Source organism: Dromaius novaehollandiae, chromosome 28 (genome assembly GCF_036370855.1).
Source record: "Dromaius novaehollandiae isolate bDroNov1 chromosome 28, bDroNov1.hap1, whole genome shotgun sequence".
Lineage (NCBI taxonomy): Eukaryota > Metazoa > Chordata > Aves > Casuariiformes > Dromaiidae > Dromaius > Dromaius novaehollandiae.
Window position 1 is genome coordinate 4,283,792 of NC_088125.1, and position 16,719 is coordinate 4,300,510.

Here is a 16,719-nt window from a genome sequence, read left to right on the forward strand (position 1 = left end):
ACACACCGTCACGCACACACACCGTCACGCACACACCATCCCACACACCCCATCACACACACACACCCCATCACACACACACCGTCACGCACACACACACCGTCACGCACACACCGTCACGCACACACACCGTCACGCACACACACCGTCACGCACACACACCGTCACACACCCCATCACACACACACCCCATCACACACACACACCCCATCCCGCACACCCCATCCCGCACACCCCATCCCGCACACCCCCACCATCCCTGCACACACCATCCCGCACACAGCATCACACACACAGCATCACACACACACACACCCCATCGCCGCACACCCCATCACACACACACACAGCATCACACACACCCCATCACACACACACACACACACACACCATCACTCCATCACACACACACCATCACACACCATCACACACACACCATCACACACACACACACACACCACATCACACACACACACACAGCATCACACACACACACACCCCATCACACACACACACAGCATCACACACACCATCACACACACAGCATCACACACACACACACCCCATCACACACGCACAGCATCACACACACACACACCATCACACACACACACCATCACACACACACACACAGCATCACACACACCCCATCTCACACACACACCATCACACACACACCCCATCACACACACACACACCCCATCACACACACACACACACACACACCATCACTCCATCACACACACACACACACACACACACACACACACACACCATCACTCCATCACACACACACCATCACACACACAGCATCACACACACACACACCCCATCACACACGCACAGCATCACACACGCACACACACCATCACACACACACACCATCACACACACACACACCCCATCACACACACACACACACACACACACACACACACACACACACACAGCATCACACACACACACACACCATCACACACACACACAGCATCACACACAGCATCACACACACACACCATCACTCCATCACACACACACCATCACACACACACACACACACACACACACAGCATCACACACACCATCACACACACCCCATCACACACAGCATCGGCACCAGCCGCCGCTGCCGCCCGAGCGCGGCTCCTCCGCCTCCCTCCTCCTCCTCCCGCCGCTCGCCTCCTCCTCCTCCTCTTCCTCCGCTGCTCGGCGGCGTGCGCACCCCGGCCCTGCGGCCCCCCAGCCCTGCGGCCCCCCCGGCCCTGCAGCCCCCCGGCCCTGCAGCCCCCCGGCCCTGCAGCCCCCCGGCCCGCGGCCCCCGGCGCGGTGACTCCGCGCGGATGATGCGGCTGGAGGCCTGAGCAGCCGGCGGGGGCGGCATCCATGTGCCTGGCCGGGACGCGGCCGCCCGCTCCGGCTCCGGCTCCGGCTCCGGCTCCGGCCCCGCGGCCCCGCTGCCCGGCCGCCCCCGGGGCCCCCGCGCGGTGCTGAGCCCGGCCGCGGCCCCCGCGCCCCCCGCCCGCCCCGCCGCTTCATTCCTGCCTCCCGCCGCGCCGCCGCCGCCTCCCTGCCCGCCGCGCTCCGGCTCCGGCTCCGGCTCCGGCTCCAGCAGCCCTCCGAGCATCCCGCATCGCGGCCGGGCGGCCGCCCGCCCCGGCCCCCGCTCCAGGTTTGCCTCCGCGGTCCGTCTGCAGCGCGTTTATCGCCGCGCCGGGGCCCTTCGGGGAGGGGGCTCCGGGGGGGGGGGAAGGACCGGCGCCGGAGGGGGGTCGGGGCGGCCGGGCCGGGGGAGCCGGGCGCCGCGGTGCCGCCGCGGGCTGGGGAGGGCGGCGGGGGGCGGGAGGGGAGGAAACGCACGGGGCTGCACTTAAAAATATATATAGAGAGAGATAGATGTGTGTGGCCGGGGCGGCAGAGCGGGGCAAGGCGGGCGCTGCCCCGAGCCGCCCGGCGCCGGCACCCAGCGCTGCCCCCCCGCAGGGCGGCCGCCCCCCACCATGATGGACCTCAAGGCGGAGGAGGAGGAGGTGGGCGGCGGGCGGCCCGCGAGCCTCCAGGCCTTCGCCAGCAGCTCCACCCTGCACGGCCTGGCGCACATCTTCTCCTACGAGCGGCTGCCGGTGAAGCGCGGCGTCTGGGCGCTCTGCTTCCTGGGCTCGCTGGCGCTGCTGGCCCTCGTCTGCACCAACCGCATCCAGTACTACTTCCTCTACCCCCACGTCACCAAGCTGGACGAGGTGGCGGCCACCCGGCTCACCTTCCCCGCCGTCACCTTCTGCAACCTCAACGAGTTCCGCTTCAGCCGGGTGACGAAGAACGACCTGTACCACGCCGGCGAGCTGCTCGCCCTGCTCAATAACAGGTGGGTGCGGCGGTCCCGGCGGCCCCGGCAGTGTCCCCAGCCCTGGGCGATGGCCCCAGCAGTGTCCCCAGCCCGGGTGATGGCTGTGGCACCATGCAACATCTCCGGCCCCGTGCAGCGTCCCCAGCCCTTTGCAACACGCCTGGCCCCATGCAACATCCTTGGCCATGCACAGTGTCCTGGCTCCGTGCAATGTCCCCCAGCCCCGTGCAATGTCCCCTGGCCCTGTGCATTGTCCCCCCAGCCCTGTGCAATGGCCCTGGCCATGTGCAGCATCCCCAGCCCCATGCAACGCCTCCAATCCCATGCAGCATCCCCAGCCATACGCGATGCCCCTGGCCCCATGCAGCATCCCTGGACACATGCGATGTCCCCAGCTCCATCCAATGTCCCCACCCCATGCAGCATCCCTGGACATGTGCAATGTCCCCAGCCCTGTGCAACACCCCTGGCTCTGTGCGATGCTCCTGGCCCCAGGCAACGTCCCCGGACACGTGCAACGTCCCTGGCCGTACGCAATGTCCCCAGCCCCCTGCAGCGCCCCGGTCCCGTGCAGCTCCCCTGCCCCTGGGCGCTCCAAGCCCCTCCCCGGGCACCTCCCTGCTTGCAGGGACACCCCGGAGCGGCATCAGCACCCACCCAGCCCGCACCCGGGCCCTGCGCCCGGATCTGCCCCGAGCCCCTGGCGACGGGAGGGCTGGGACGCAGCCACCGTGGGTGCCGCCTTCGCTGCCACCCGCAGCTGGCTTTTCCTCGGCCGTGTCCCAGCGCACGGATCCAGGTGTCCCCACACAGGGAGGGATTTGCAATGGGCTGGAGCCGGAGCGAGAGCTGAGACCCGGCACGCTCAGCCCATGCCCCGGCGCACCGCTGAGGGCAAGCGGCCCCCCGCGCCCCCCAAGCCCCCCCGTCTCGCCTGGATCTGCCCTCGAGCCCTGCTCCCGGGCATCCCCGCGGCCCTGCGCTCGCTTCCGGGCCGGTTTGGGCTGTTCGAGGCTCCGAAAGCACCGGGCGCGAGCTGCCGGGGGGCCTGGGCCTGAGCCTGAGCCTGAGCCTGAGCCTGCGCCGCTCCCTGCCCAGGTACGAGATCCCGGACACGCAGACGGCCGACGAGCGGCAGCTGGAGATCCTGCAGGACAAGGCCAATTTCCGCAACTTCAAGCCCAAACCCTTCAACATGCTGGAGTTTTACGACCGGGCCGGCCACGACATCCGGGAGATGCTGCTCTCCTGCTTCTTCCGCGGGGAGCAGTGCAGCCCCGAGGACTTCAAAGTGGTGAGTGCCCGGCGCGGGGCAGCGTGCCTCTGCCACCGGCACCCGCTCGATTTGCTAAAACTGCTCAAAATTTGCCGCCCCGGCGGGTCCCGGCGGGTCCCCGCGCGCCGCAGCGCCCGTCCCCGCTTCCCACCTCCCGCTCGCCGGCGAGGCGGACAAGCAGCCGGTTTGTTGCCACCGCCGGGATTATTCCTCGCGAGCAGGTCAGGATGATTGAACGGATTTGATGAGGGGAAGCCGGCGCGGCGCGGTGTTCACGGCGCGGCAGCCTCCCGCCGCGGGGCCGGAGCGCGGTGCCGCCGGCCGCACCGAGCCCCCGGGAGACGTTTTCCCGCGCGGGGGCTCCCGCGGCTCCTCCAGCCTCCGCCTCCCTCCCGTTGCCGTGGTTCATTTTTCCCAGCTCCTTGCTTTTTTCCTCCCGTTTTCCCCCATCTCAAAGCCAATTATGGAGGGATTTTGTGGCTCGGTGCTGGGCGTCCCCGGCCCTCGGGGGCTGCCGGCGTCGCCGGGGCGGCGATGGAGCTCGGGCTGCCGGGGCCGCGGCCGGCGGGAGAGCCGATGCCGGCTGCATGCTGATGCCGGCGGCGCGGGAGGAGCTGGGCTCCCACCGGCCCCGGCCTCGGCGGCAGGGAGGGCCGGAGCGGGGGGAGACGCGGCGAGCGCCAGGGCTCGGTGCATCCCCGGGCTCCGGCGCGGGATGCCGCGGGGAGGGCAGGCAGGGACAAGGCGCCATCGGGGGATGATTTCGGCTTTTCCACCTTCCCTTCCTCCTGCGGCGTTGCACAGGGAAAGGGGGGGTCTCTCGCGTTGCTCACCCCCCTCCGGCTCCGCCTGCCCCATCCTCGCCCCCTCCACGGGCCCTGCGTCTGCCCCGACCCCGCTGCCGCTCGGCCCCGGTGCCGTTTGCAGCCCGGATCGAGCTTTGCTGCTCCGCTAGCGCGGGAGGGAACGAACACCCGAATCCTCGGCGCCGGGAGGCACCGGCCGCCGGCAGCTCCCGCTCCCGGGAACCGCCAGCCCCTCCGCGCTCCCCGACGTGCTCGGTAGCAGCCGGGATCAATGTTTCTCGCCTGCTGCTTCATTATTTATAAGTTGGAGCCATGGCTGCTCTGCGGGAACCCTTGCGCTTCCCTTCCCCCCGCGCTGGGGAAGGGGCCCAGGAGTCCTGCTCGCTCCTCCCCCGCGGCGCTGCTCCCTGCTGCGTTTCGGCTCTTCCTCCTCCAAATCCACCTATTTCGCCTTTGCGACTCGGGGACAGAGGAGAAACGCAGAGACGAGGGTCCCCCCGGCTCCCCCTGCCCCTTGCGCCCCTCCTGCCCGGGGACCCGAGTCCCTCGTCCCTTGTCCCCATTGCGGGGCTCTGCCCGCCGTCACCGCGGGGCCTCCTGTGACAGCAACACGGGACGAACCCGCAGCCGCCAGAATCGCCCCAAGCCCCGGGCTCGTCCCGTGCGGCAAGGGCCCCGCGCGACACCCCGGGCCCCTGCAGCGTCCTCGGCTCCGTGCAGCATCCCTGGCTGTGCACAGCCCCCCCGCGCCTGTCCCACCGCGAGCGGCACCGTCGTTGTTCATTCCCGCGCGGGATCCGGGTTCCCGGCAATCGGGCTGCCGGCGCCGGGCCAGCGCACCGCCCGCGGCTCCGTCGTGGTGTTTCGTGCTGGCAGGGGACGCGGCTGGGACCGAGCACAAACCCCCGGGCGCGAACCCGGCTGCCCCCAGCAAAACGCAGTGCTCTGATGAGCCGGAGCCGAGCGCGGTCCCGGGGCCGGGAGCAGCCCTTCCCCTGCCCGCTGCCGTCCGTGGGCAAAGCCGAGGGAAATAGTCCTGCCCGGATCAGGCCCTGCTGCTAGTCCCGCTCCCGGGGTGCAGACGAAGGAGACAAGGGCTGGCTGAACCCCCCTGCACCCCTCTGCCCTCTGCAAAACCTCTTGACCCCCCCCCCTGCACCCTGCTACACCCTGCCAACCCCCCCTGGACCCTAATGCACTCCCTTGTGCCCCCCTGTACCCCCCTGCACCCCCCTGCACCCTGCAAAACCTTCCCGGACCCCCTGCACCCTCCTGAGCCCCACTGGACCCTGCTGCACTTCCCCGTGCTCCCCTGCACCCCATGGCACCCCTCTGCACCCTGCAAAGCCTCCCTGAACCCCACCGGACCCTAATACACTCCCCTGTGCTCCCCTGCACCCCCCTGCACCCCGCTGAACCCCCCTGAGCCCCCCTGCACCCCGCTGAGCCCCCCTGCACCCCGCTGAACCCCCCTGAGCCCCCCTGCACCCCGCTGAGGCCCCCTGCACCTTGCTGTACCCCCCTGAGCCCCCCTGAGCCCCCCTGCACCCCCCGGAGCCCCCCTGCACCTTGCTGTACCCCCCTGAGCCCCCCTGCACCCCACTGAGCCCCGCTGAGCCCCCCTGCACCTTGCTGTACCCCCCTGAGCCCCCCTGCACCCCGCTGAACCCCCCTGAGCCCCCCTGCACCTTGCTGTACCCCCCTGAGCCCCCCTGCACCCCGCTGAGCCCCCCTGCACCTTGCTGTACCCCCCTGAGCCCCCCTGAGCCCCCCTGCACCCCCCGGAGCCCCGCTGAGCCCCCCTGCACCCCACCAAGCCCCGCCGCACCAGACCGGCCCCCGCTGCACCCACAGGCTCGACGCCTGCCCGGAGCATCGCCGCTCCCCGCCCGCCAGCCCCCTCCCCGCCGCGGGCCAGATCTGCCCCGGGGACCCCGTCGCCCGTCCTCGCGGCACCGCGGCACCCAAGGGCCCCCGAGGAGCTGCGGCCGCCGCAGCCGGGACCCCGCGGCGCTGCTTTGGCGGGCCATGGCGCGGCAGAGCGAGCGCGTCTCCGGCGCAGCAGGGCCGGGCTCCCCGGTGGGGCCGGTGCCGCTTACAAACTCCCTGAATCATTTAAGCGACTCATGTACATCCCTTTCCCGAGCGGCGCGCGGGCTCCTAAATAACTCATAAGCGATGGCAACCGCTGCCGCGGCGCTCGGTCGCTCCCGGGAGGCATCGCACCTCCGGCGCTGGCCGCCCTTCCCGGCTCGCGAGTGGCATCCCTGCCCGGATCCACTGAGCACATCCCTGCCCGGATCCGCTGAGCAGCATCCCTGCCCGGATCCGCCGAGCGGCATCCCTGCCCGGATCCACTGAGCACATCCCTGCCCGGATCCGCCGAGCGGCATCCCTGCCCGGATCCGCTGAGCACATCCCTGCCTGGATCCGCCAAGCGCATCCCTGCCCGGATCCGCCGGGTTCATCCCTGCCCGGATCTGTCGAGCGGCATCCCTGCCTGGATCCACCGGCGCTGGCAGTGGCCAAGGCTGGCGGGATCCTGTGCCGGTTTTCCAGTAAATCGGCCGTTCGCCCCTGCGGCGCCGGGCGGGAGGAGGAGCAGAGACCCGGCGCATTCGGTGCACGAGGGTGTTGTGCCTCCCCGCGCGCGTGACACCCGCCAGGGCAGCCGCTGCCTCGGCTCGGGCGCTCCGGCGGGGCGATTGGGAGGGGACGGGGACGGACGGGGGCAAGGCTGAGGCCTGAGCACGCTCAGCGCACGTCCTGGCCGGGGGCAGCGTCCGGCCGAGGCGCCTGGGGCTCGTCTCGCAGTGCCTCTGCGCACAGAGCATCATTAGCAAATTAATTATTAATGATTATTAATAAGCTTCAACGGTCACCTCCGGCGCAGGCGAGGACGCTTCCAGGCACCCCCGGGTGCCGCGGCGGGGAAACCGCGCAGGAATATGGGGTTTTTTTTTCCCCTGCCAATAAAACCGTCGGCTCGAATTTGTTCGCGCGACCCGTGCGAGCGCTCGTGAAGGATGCCGGAAAAAACTGCAACCTGCTCACGGGTGATTCGCCACGGGCGGAAAACGGGAGCAGGCGGGAGGATGAGCGTCGGCGTGGGGAATGGCCCCGGCGGGACGGGACGGGGACGGGGGGACGCCGCGGCCGGGGAACCACGTTGCGACCCGTCGCGGTTCCCGGAGAGGGAGCAGGTTGCCGGCAGGGAGGATAACGCGGGGATGCACCGGACCCGGCGCACGGGATGACCCCGCTTGCTCCCTGCCGTCGAGGCCAGCCGAGGAGGAGGAGGAGGGTGGAGGAAGGCAGCGTGGTGCCAGGATCCCGCCCGCGGGAAGCCCCGAGGCTTTGGGAGATTAATGGGGTTTAAGGGAAGCGCTGGGAGCGGGAGATAAGGCTGCTCGGGGAGGAAACGCCGCGGAGCGATGGGCTTTCGTCGCGGTGGGACCGCGGCCCCCCGAGCGGCTCCTCGGCCTCCCGCGGCACCGGCACCGGGGGCTCCGGGTGAGGCGGGATAACGCGGAGGGAGAAACTCCTCTTTAATCGCCAGCTTTTCCGCATTCGGATGCGACACGCTAATCCGCCGCGAAGCGCCTAATCTGGGGGCCGGAGGCCGGATAACGCTGCCGCGCGGCTCGGCCACGGAGCGAGGGCCGGCAAGGTGGCCGGAGCCGATAAGGGGCGCGGGGCCGAGCCGCGGCAGCCGTCCCGGCCGGCGATGCCGGGATGCGGGGCCGGAGGGCGCGTGGCCGCGAGAGCGGAGCTGGCGTCGTCGTCTCCTCCTCGCCTCCCCCGGGACCGGTTTATCCCTATGAATAACTCCCTCCCGGCTTTGATCTCCTCTGCCGTTAAAGCGTGACAGGCTGCGAAACGCGCTGCCGTCACGTCCCCCCCGCGCCGCCCCCGCGCTGCCCCGAGCCTCCGGCGGGACCGGGCGCCCGGCAGCCCCGACCGGTGCCTGCTCCAGCCCCGGGCGCCGGCTGCGGCAGGGCTGATGTCACGGCTAATTTTAGCGCCTTCTCCCCCGCAAAAAGCTTCACCTGGAAGAGGGTAAAAATAACTCTGCGGGACGGAGGAGCTGCAGTGAGCCCAGAGGCCCGGCCCCCCCCTCGAATTCCACCCCCCCGAGTGCCCCCAGCCCGCAGCGGCCGCTCGCCCCCGGGCCGGGCCGCGGCGAGGCTCCCGGGCTGCTCCTGCGCCGCCCGACCTTGCTCGCGGCTGCATGAAATTTCATCCCGGGGCGCTGGCGCTCGTCCCCAAGGTCACCCGCCCTCGCGCCCGGGCCCTGCCGCCGGCTCTGCGGCAGCCGCCACCGCCGGCCTCCCTCCCGCGCGAGGACCGGGGCACCCGGGACCCTCGGGGGGCCGCGCTGCAGCCCCCCGGCACGGCGCCGCTCCCCATCGCTTCTGCACCGGCGTGGGGCCGGATCCGTCGCGTCTCCCAGGCCGCCGTGCCGGGCTGCTCCGGCGGCAGCGCTCGGGCGCGGGGGCCCCCAGGAGCCCCGACGCCGGTGCTGGCCCCGCGCCTGGCGGCTGCCTCGCCGAGACGCCCGCGCTCCCCCCGCGCGGCTGCGGCGCGGGGCCGGGGCTGCAGATTGCTCTGCGGTCGCCTCGGATGCTTTTACGGAGCGCTGAGTGCAGGAAGGAGGCGAACCACAAGCGGGGGCCGCGCTGCCGCGGCGCAGGGCGAGGATGCTGCTCCCGGCGCCGGGATGGACCAGCGCCTGGGGCACCGGCACCGCGGGACGGGCACCGGCCGGGACCGCTGCAGCGCACGGCCGCCCCTCGGGAAGGCCCGGCACCGCGGGGCCGTCTGGCACGAGGAGGGATCGTCCGGCACGAGGAGGGATCGTCCGGCTCACGATGCACCTCCGGGATCTGCTCCGTGGGATCTATCGCCTGAATCACGGCACCAACCACATCGTGCAAAAAGCCGCCGGGCTTTGAGCGGGACCCTGGGCGCGTCGCCTTCGGCAGGGCCGCGGAGCCGGGGAAACCGGAGCATCGGCCGTGCAAGCAGCAGGAGACGGCGCTGCCGGCGTTTTGGGCAGCTCTTCCTGGCGCCGGCCGCCCCAGCGAAGAGCCCGGAGAGCCCGGCATATGGCGGCCCTGGAAACAGCCCGGCCCCCGGCGGGAGGACCTGGCCGGAGCAGCCGCTCGGCTGCCGGCGCCGCGGACGGAGGATGCGCACGGACGGCGCTCGCCGGAGCGGGCAGCCCCCCGGCAGCTGCCGGAGCCGCCGCCGTCTCCGCTGCGTCCCCGGGGAGCGGGGCGGCCCGCAGAACCGCCCCTCGCTCCTCCTCCCGTCCGGCTCCTGAAATACCCTCCGCTCGCCTGCCCTCGGAGCATCCCCGCGCTCGGCCGCCCGCGCCGGACCATGCCGCTCCAGATATTCTGCACCATCTCCTTCTCCCGCGAGGACGGGCCGGGGGCCGCGGCGGCCGGCGGCGGCGGCGGCGAGGACGGCGCGGACGAGTTCCTGTACGGGCAGGAGGAGGACGAAGAAGAGGAGGAGGAGGAGGCGGCGGACGCGGCCACCGACCTGGTGGCCTTCGCCGGCAGCTGCACCCTGCACGGGCTGAGCCACATCTTCGTGGAGGGCGGCCTGGGCGCCCGGCAGGCGCTCTGGGCGCTGGCCTTCCTCCTCTCCCTCTCCGTCTTCCTCTACCAGGTGGCCGACCGCATCGCCTACTACCTGGAGTACCACCACGTCACGCTGCTGCGGGAGGAGGAGAGCCCCGCCATGACCTTCCCCGCCGTCACCTTCTGCAACGTCAACCGCGCGCGCCTCTCGCAGCTCAGCCCCGGCGACCTGCTCTACCTGGCGCCCCTGGTCGCCTACGAGCCGGCCGCGGAGCCGGGCTTCGCCCCGGCCCCCCCCGGCGCCGGCGCCGACGACGAGCCCCTCAATCTGTACGGTTTCTTTAACCGCACTTGCCATCGCCTGGAGGACATGCTGCTCAGCTGCAGCTACCGGGGCGAGCGCTGCGGCCCCGGCGACTTCGCCGCGGTGAGTAGCCCCGCGCCGCTGCCGCCGGCCGGCGTCCCCGGCCCCCGCCGCCCCTCGTCCCCCCGCGGAGAAGCGACGGGGATGCGCCCGGACGAGCCGCCCGCGCTGCCGGCGCGGCTGCTGCATCGGAGGCGGCGGGGGACGCCGTCCTTGCCGGCTGCCGCAGGGACAGGCTGATATTTCACCCCGGGAGCCGTGCCAGGCTCGGCGCCGGCCGCGGGGACCTGCCGTGCCCCGGGATGGGGCTGCGGGCGGCAGCCAGAGCCGGAGCCGCCGTCTCTGCCCTGCCCTCGGCCGGGACCTGCCGCAGGGCTCCGTGTTGGCCGCGGGCTGCTCCGCTCGGAGCGGCGGGTTTGGAGCTGCGCCAGCGGGTCCGAGCGCTTCTTACACCTTCCCAGGTGTCCAAGCTGCTCCTGACACCTTCCCAAGCATCCAAGCGCTCCCGACACCTTCCCAGGTGTCCAAGCTGCTCCTGACACCTTCCCAAGCATCTGAGCTGCTCCCGACACCTTCCTGGGCGTCTGAGTGCTCCCAACAGCTTCCCGGGCATCCAAGCGCTCCTGAAACCTTCCCAGGCATCCGAGCGCTCCTGAAACCTTCCCGGGTGTCTGAGCGCTCCCAACACCTTCCTGGGAGTCTGAGCTGCTCCCAACACCTTCCCAGGCATCCGAGTGCTCCCGATGCCTTCCCGGGCGGACGGCTCCCCTGCGGCAGCAACGACGGGCCGGAGCGCGGCCCGGATCGCACCCCGCCGGTGTTTCGGGGGCCGTGCGCTGGGACAGGTCCCGGCTCCGTGCCCGGCGCCGAGCCCGGCCTCAGCCCCGCGTCCTCTCCCGCAGGTCTTCACGCGCTACGGCAAGTGCTACACCTTCAACTCGGGCCAGGACGGCAAGCCGCGGCTCATCACCATGAAGGGCGGCACCGGCAACGGGCTGGAGATCATGCTGGACATCCAGCAGGACGAGTACCTGCCCGTGTGGGGCGAGACGGGTGAGCGGCCGCGGCCCCCCTCCCTCGCGTCCGTCCTTTCCTGCCCTTTTCCTCCTCGCCTCCGTCGCTCCCCGGCGCCTGCGTGTAAACAGAGCCGGCGCTTTTCCGGAGCAGGAGGGTCGGGGAGGCAGCGCAGCAGAGGATGGAGGCTCCGGCCGGGCAGGCGCGGGAGGCCGGGTCCCCCCGCGGCTCAGCCGCTCTCCCTCTGCCGCAGACGAGACCTCCTTCGAGGCCGGGATCAAGGTGCAGATCCACAGCCAGGACGAGCCGCCGCTCATCGACCAGCTGGGCTTCGGCGTGGCGCCCGGCTTCCAGACCTTCGTGTCCTGCCAGGAGCAGCGGGTAGGAGCCGGGGGGCCGGGGGGGCCGCGCGGGGCCGGGGGGGCCCCGTCCTGACGCCTCCCTCCGCCCCGCCGCAGCTCATCTACCTGCCGCCGCCCTGGGGCGACTGCAAGGCGGCGGCGGGCGACTCCGAGTTCTACGACACCTACAGCATCACGGCCTGCCGCATCGACTGCGAGACCCGCTACCTGGTGGAGAACTGCAACTGCCGCATGGTGCACATGCCCGGTGAGCCGCCGCGGTCCCGGTGCCCCCCGTGCCCCCCCCTCGGCCCCCGCGCCCCGGCTCGGCCCCAACCCGCCGTCCCTCCCCTCCAGGCGATGCCCCTTATTGCACCCCGGAGCAGTACAAGGAGTGCGCGGACCCGGCGCTAGGTGAGGCTCCCCGCTGCTCCCCGCCGGCTTTCGGCACCTCCAAGCCCTCCCGCAGCCCCGTGGGCGTCCCAGCCCGTCGGCTCCGGGGCTCCGCGGTTGCATCGGTGCCCCACGGCGGTTCGGGTGCGTTCGCGGCCCCATCAGCATCTCCGGGCGCCGCGGGAGCCCGGACGGATGCGGGAATGAGCCCCGGGGAGGGGAGAGGAGGGAAAGGGGGGGAAGGCGGCGCTGGGCTTTGCGGCGTCGCCACCTCCGCGCCGCCCTCTCCCGCCCGCCGCCAGATTTCCTGGTGGAGAAGGACAGCGAGTACTGCATCTGCGAGATGCCCTGCAACGTCACCCGCTACGGCAAAGAGCTCTCCATGGTGAAGATCCCCAGCAAGGCCTCCGCCAAGTACCTGGCCAAGAAGTACAACAAGTCGGAGCAGTACATCGGGTAACGCGCCGCGGCCCCCCCGGGCAGCCGCCGCCCCCCCGGGCCACGCGCGGCCTGACGCCGCCCCGCTCTCGCGCAGGGAGAACATCCTGGTGCTGGACATCTTCTTCGAGGCCCTGAACTACGAGACGATCGAGCAGAAGAAGGCGTACGAGGTGGCCGGCTTGCTGGGTGAGCGCGGGGGGCCGGCGGCATCACCGCTGCGGCGAGTTGTGCCCGTTCTCTGCTCGCCTGCCGCCGGCCTCACTGCCCGCCTCTCCTCCGCAGGGGACATCGGAGGGCAGATGGGGCTGTTCATCGGCGCCAGCATCCTCACGATCCTGGAGCTCTTCGACTACGCCTACGAGGTGAGTCCCCGCCGTGCCCGCAGCCGCTGCCGGGGCGCGGGGGGGACACGGGGCCGGCCAGCCCCAAGCCCCGCACCCCCCGGGGCCGAAACGGGGCGGAACCGGGGCCGACCTGGGGGCTTCCGCAGGTGATCAAGCACCGGCTCTGCCGGCGGGGAAAGTGCCGCAAGAACCACAAGAGGAGCAACACGGACAAGGGCGTCGCGCTGAGCATGGACGACGTGAAGCGCCACGTGAGTGCCGGCCGCGTGGCGGGGGGGCGGCGCGGTTCGGGGGGATATTTCGGGAAGGAGCCGGGCGGAGGTGCCGCGAGGAGCCGGGACGGCCCTCGGCGAGGCGCGGGCGAAGCCGCCGGCGCGCGGTGACGGTGGCACCCCGTCCGTCCCCCCCCGTCCGCCCCGCAGAACCCCTGCGAGAGCATCCGGGGCCACCCGGCAGGGATGACGTACGCGGCCAACATCCTACCTCACCACCCGGCCCGGGGCACCTTCGAGGACTTCACCTGCTGACCGCCGCCGGGACGCCCAGCCCGCGCCGCCGAAGCCGCGCGGAGAGCCGCCGGCCGCCGCCCAGGGACCCCTCGCTCCCCGCCGCGGCGCGACGCCCGCACGAGCCGCGGCCTCGCGTTTCGGGGCCGGCGGGCGGCTCGGCTCGGCCTCGAGCCTGGCGCACGGCCCCCGCGGCGGCCGCCCCGCTCGGGCAGGGACTCGAGGACGCTCGGGCCCGGCCGCCCCGGCGGCGCCGGGAGCCACACGCACAGCGGGCTGGGGCACGGAGCTGCCCCGTCTCCTGCCCCTCGGCCTTTTTAACTAGAAACCCAGAAGCCAAGAAGAAGCAGCCGTCTGGCCGCAGAGCCTCCGTCCGCAGCCCCGTCCGTCTGTCCGTCCGTTGTCTCCATGTCCATCTCGCTTCCACGCTTGCAGGGTGCAAAGGAGGAGACCCCCCCTCCGGTGCCGGGCGGGAGGACGGCAGGGAGCCGGCGGGGCCGCAGCCCCGGCAGAGCCGCGCTCGCCCCCGGGACCGCGGCCTCCCCTCTCCCGGCCTCCCGCCCTCCGCAGCGTCTTCCTCGGCACCCTGCCCCGGGCACCCGCCCAGCGCCGCCGGGCTGCCCGAGCCGCGGGGACCTGCCCCGGCCCGCGAGGGGGGCGACGCCGGCCCCCCGGCCCCCGCCAGCCCCCGCACGTCGAGCCAGAGCCCCGCCGGGGCTGAAGTGCTACTTAAGAGCTTTTTGCAATAAGTCTTTTAGTAATTATGATTTTGAAACCTCGGTTTCGTTTCTATTACTGTCATTATTATTCTTATTTGCTTCCTGACCAAAATTAGGAAGGGGGGGTCGGTCCTTTGCACCCAGCCATCGCCCAAAGACGACGGGTCGGCCACATCCATAAATTTTCTTATGGATTTTTCCCAGTGTTTCATTGCATTTCGTTTATTTATTTTCTTTCTTTCTCCCGTTAAAGCTTTTAAAGATGGGGCTGGGATTTGACCTTGATGCTCGCCCACCGAAGCATAGACTTTTCCGTTTGTTTCTATTATATCATTCTCATTTTATATTTCTTATATATAATATATATGACTATATATATATGTGTACATATATATATATATCTATATGCATCATATCAGTGTAGATATCCATCTAGTAGCATTTAGGCCTTGTTCTTGTGCCATTTTTTTTCTGTTACTGATCTCTGAATGCCTTCAAGTGTATAAAGTGTTGGATTCTCTCTGGTATCTGTACTATGTACACACATTTTCATAGGAAGCACAACAAGATGACAGATGCATTGTACATCAATACCTGCTACTCTTAACGACGATATAAAGAATGATATAACTGGTGACCACCGAGCCTCTCTCTCTCACCGAGCCGCAGGAACGGGAGGATGGGAACCGAGTTTTGCTCCCGGGGGGATGAGAATTAACACAGGCGCAGCTGCTGCTCCGTGACAGCTCCGACACGTCTGTGGCTGCGCACAGACACCTGCGCTGCAGCAGACCCGCGCCACGGGCTGGGATCTCACCTGGTTTTAATTTAACCGACTTAGTGGCAGTTGTAGCACAAGCTGTGTGTAAACACAGTTTCTGTTCTAAAGGTTTCCAGCTGCAGAGAGCAAAAGCGAGGTACCGCATCCAGCACTGGGCATGAGGAAAAGCCCTCAGGACCCCACGGGGGCTGAACAGCAGAGAGCGGGCGGTGAAAACCGAAATGCCAAACTCCCCCCCGGCCCCTCGGCGCTGGTCACATCCCCGCTGCTCGGGGAAATGGCAGACGGGTGTTTTGCATTTAAACCAGAGCTGACTTTCTGCTGCTCTGGTCCTTCGCTGCCAGAGCCGGTGCTGCGCAGGCGACAGCCTGGGCTCTGAATAGGAACAAGATAACATAGCTAATCCCAGGAGGGAATTAATGACCCAAAATTAATTGCAGGCAGCCGCTGTGAGTAGCCGGAGCAGCTGACCGCGCGCTCCCTCCCTCCGCCACGGCATCACGGCAGCTCCTGCCGCGGGGGGCAGGCGGCAGCCCCGTGCCGAGGGCCGTCATCCCCCCCGCAGCCCCCCATCACCCCGCCGGGCCGTGCTGGGGGCAGGTCCCCTCCGTCCGCCGCAGCCTCCCGTCGCGCAGGAGCCTCCCCGGCCGCTGGAGCGTCTCCGCGGCTGCTGAGACCCGGCAGCGCGGGGATTAATCGCGCGGGATGCAGGAAACCGCGGCGGGATAGCATCACCTCCCTCCTCCCTGGCAGCAATCCCCGGTTACCACTCGCCCGTGCTGGAGCTGCCAGCAGAAGCGGGCGCTGGGGTGTAGTTACGCAGTGCTGGCTGCGGCTCCAGAGCCAGGGCCAGGAGCACGGGCGGGGGAAGCAGCCGGACCGCAGGGCAGGGCGCGGGAGGGAGGTGAGGCGGCGGGAGGCACCGAGCCGCGGAGGCCGGCGGCGTTTCTCCCAGTGTTTCTTGAGGGCCGCGGCCGACGGCGGGGCACGGAGCTGGGGCTGCTCCCGGCCCCGCTGAAGCGGCACAGGGCTCCGTGGCCCCGCGGCCCCTCTGCTCGCGCCATGCTGAGCGGCCGCCTGGGCCTCCTCCGCCGCCCCGGTTCGCCTTCGCTCCCTGCCGCTTTCGCCAGGCAGCTCCAGCCCCCCCGAAAGGCTCCCGCCAGGCTTTAAGTCTGGCTCAAAGGTGCCCCCGAACAACACGGAGCAGATAAGTCCCACCGCTTTCCCTCCCCGTGAACGCCGCACGCGGCGGCCGGGCGCCAAGGCCGTCGGCGGTGGCGTTAAACGGGCTGCACGGACCGGCGGTGCGGAGACACAGCCGACGGCTGCACGTGCCCGGGCCTGGCGGAGCAGGTACCGCCGCCTCCCCCCAGCAACACCGCGCGCCGTACAGGCGTCCTCCTAGACGATCACCATCCATTGCTTAATTACTGCTTGTGCTGTGACTGTATGCTTGGTTCCCCCCCCCCAAATTAATACTGGCTGCGTTTGTGTCTCTCCTCTCCGAGCAGGCGCCAGGGTGAGCGCTCCGGGGAGCGGGGAGCTTAATGCTAATGCTTGCAGAAAGTGGCCTTTAAATCTACCACCGCGCTGCCTGTAGCAGCCCGAGCCAGTGCTGCGGGGCATCGGAGCCCTTTGCCTGGGCCTTCAGCCGAAACCCCCCCGCACCCCCCCCGCACCCCCCCATCGCACCCCCTCCCGCAGCCCCCGCCGCGCCCGGCAGCGCGATCCTCCAGCCGACAGGCGTCGCGCGGCGGCGGGAGGCGACGCTCTGGCGCGCCGCCCCGCGCGGGCTCTCT

General features: G+C 70.0%; 1 protein-coding gene across 3 annotated transcripts; it reads left to right on the forward strand.

The window, feature by feature from the left end:
* Window positions 1-1,542: 1,542 nt before the first annotated feature.
* Window positions 1,543-13,549, forward strand: ASIC1 (acid sensing ion channel subunit 1). 3 transcript variants are annotated; one of them, XM_064498448.1, is made up of 13 exons: window positions 1,543-1,669; window positions 1,981-2,362; window positions 3,443-3,638; window positions 10,106-10,444; window positions 11,284-11,434; window positions 11,649-11,776; window positions 11,854-12,004; window positions 12,094-12,150; window positions 12,432-12,585; window positions 12,665-12,756; window positions 12,853-12,932; window positions 13,061-13,165; window positions 13,337-13,549. In XM_064498448.1, exons 2-13 carry the CDS (start codon window positions 1,998-2,000, stop codon window positions 13,439-13,441), a joined length of 1,923 nt encoding a protein of 640 aa, XP_064354518.1. In that variant the 5' UTR covers window positions 1,543-1,669; window positions 1,981-1,997; the 3' UTR covers window positions 13,442-13,549. The 3 variants fall into 3 exon arrangements, with proteins under 3 accessions (XP_064354518.1, XP_064354519.1, XP_064354520.1); XM_064498450.1 differs by lacking the exon at window positions 10,106-10,444 and having other exon boundaries at window positions 1,550-1,669; window positions 13,337-13,545; XM_064498449.1 differs by lacking the exon at window positions 10,106-10,444 and having other exon boundaries at window positions 1,545-1,669; window positions 12,665-12,932; window positions 13,337-13,548.
* Window positions 13,550-16,719: the final 3,170 nt, after the last annotated feature.

What these genes read in the sequence shown, in the direction of transcription:
- ASIC1 (XM_064498448.1), top strand. Translation starts at nt 1,998, where the DNA reads ATGATGGACCTCAAGGCGGAGGAGGAGGAGGTGGGCGGCGGGCGGCCC. An exon ending in CTCGCCCTGCTCAATAACAG is followed by an intron (nt 2,363 to 3,442) that starts GTGGGTGCGGCG and finishes CTCCCTGCCCAG; the next exon opens with GTACGAGATCCCGGACACGC. An exon ending in CCGCATGGTGCACATGCCCG is followed by an intron (nt 12,005 to 12,093) that starts GTGAGCCGCCGC and finishes CCTCCCCTCCAG; the next exon opens with GCGATGCCCCTTATTGCACC.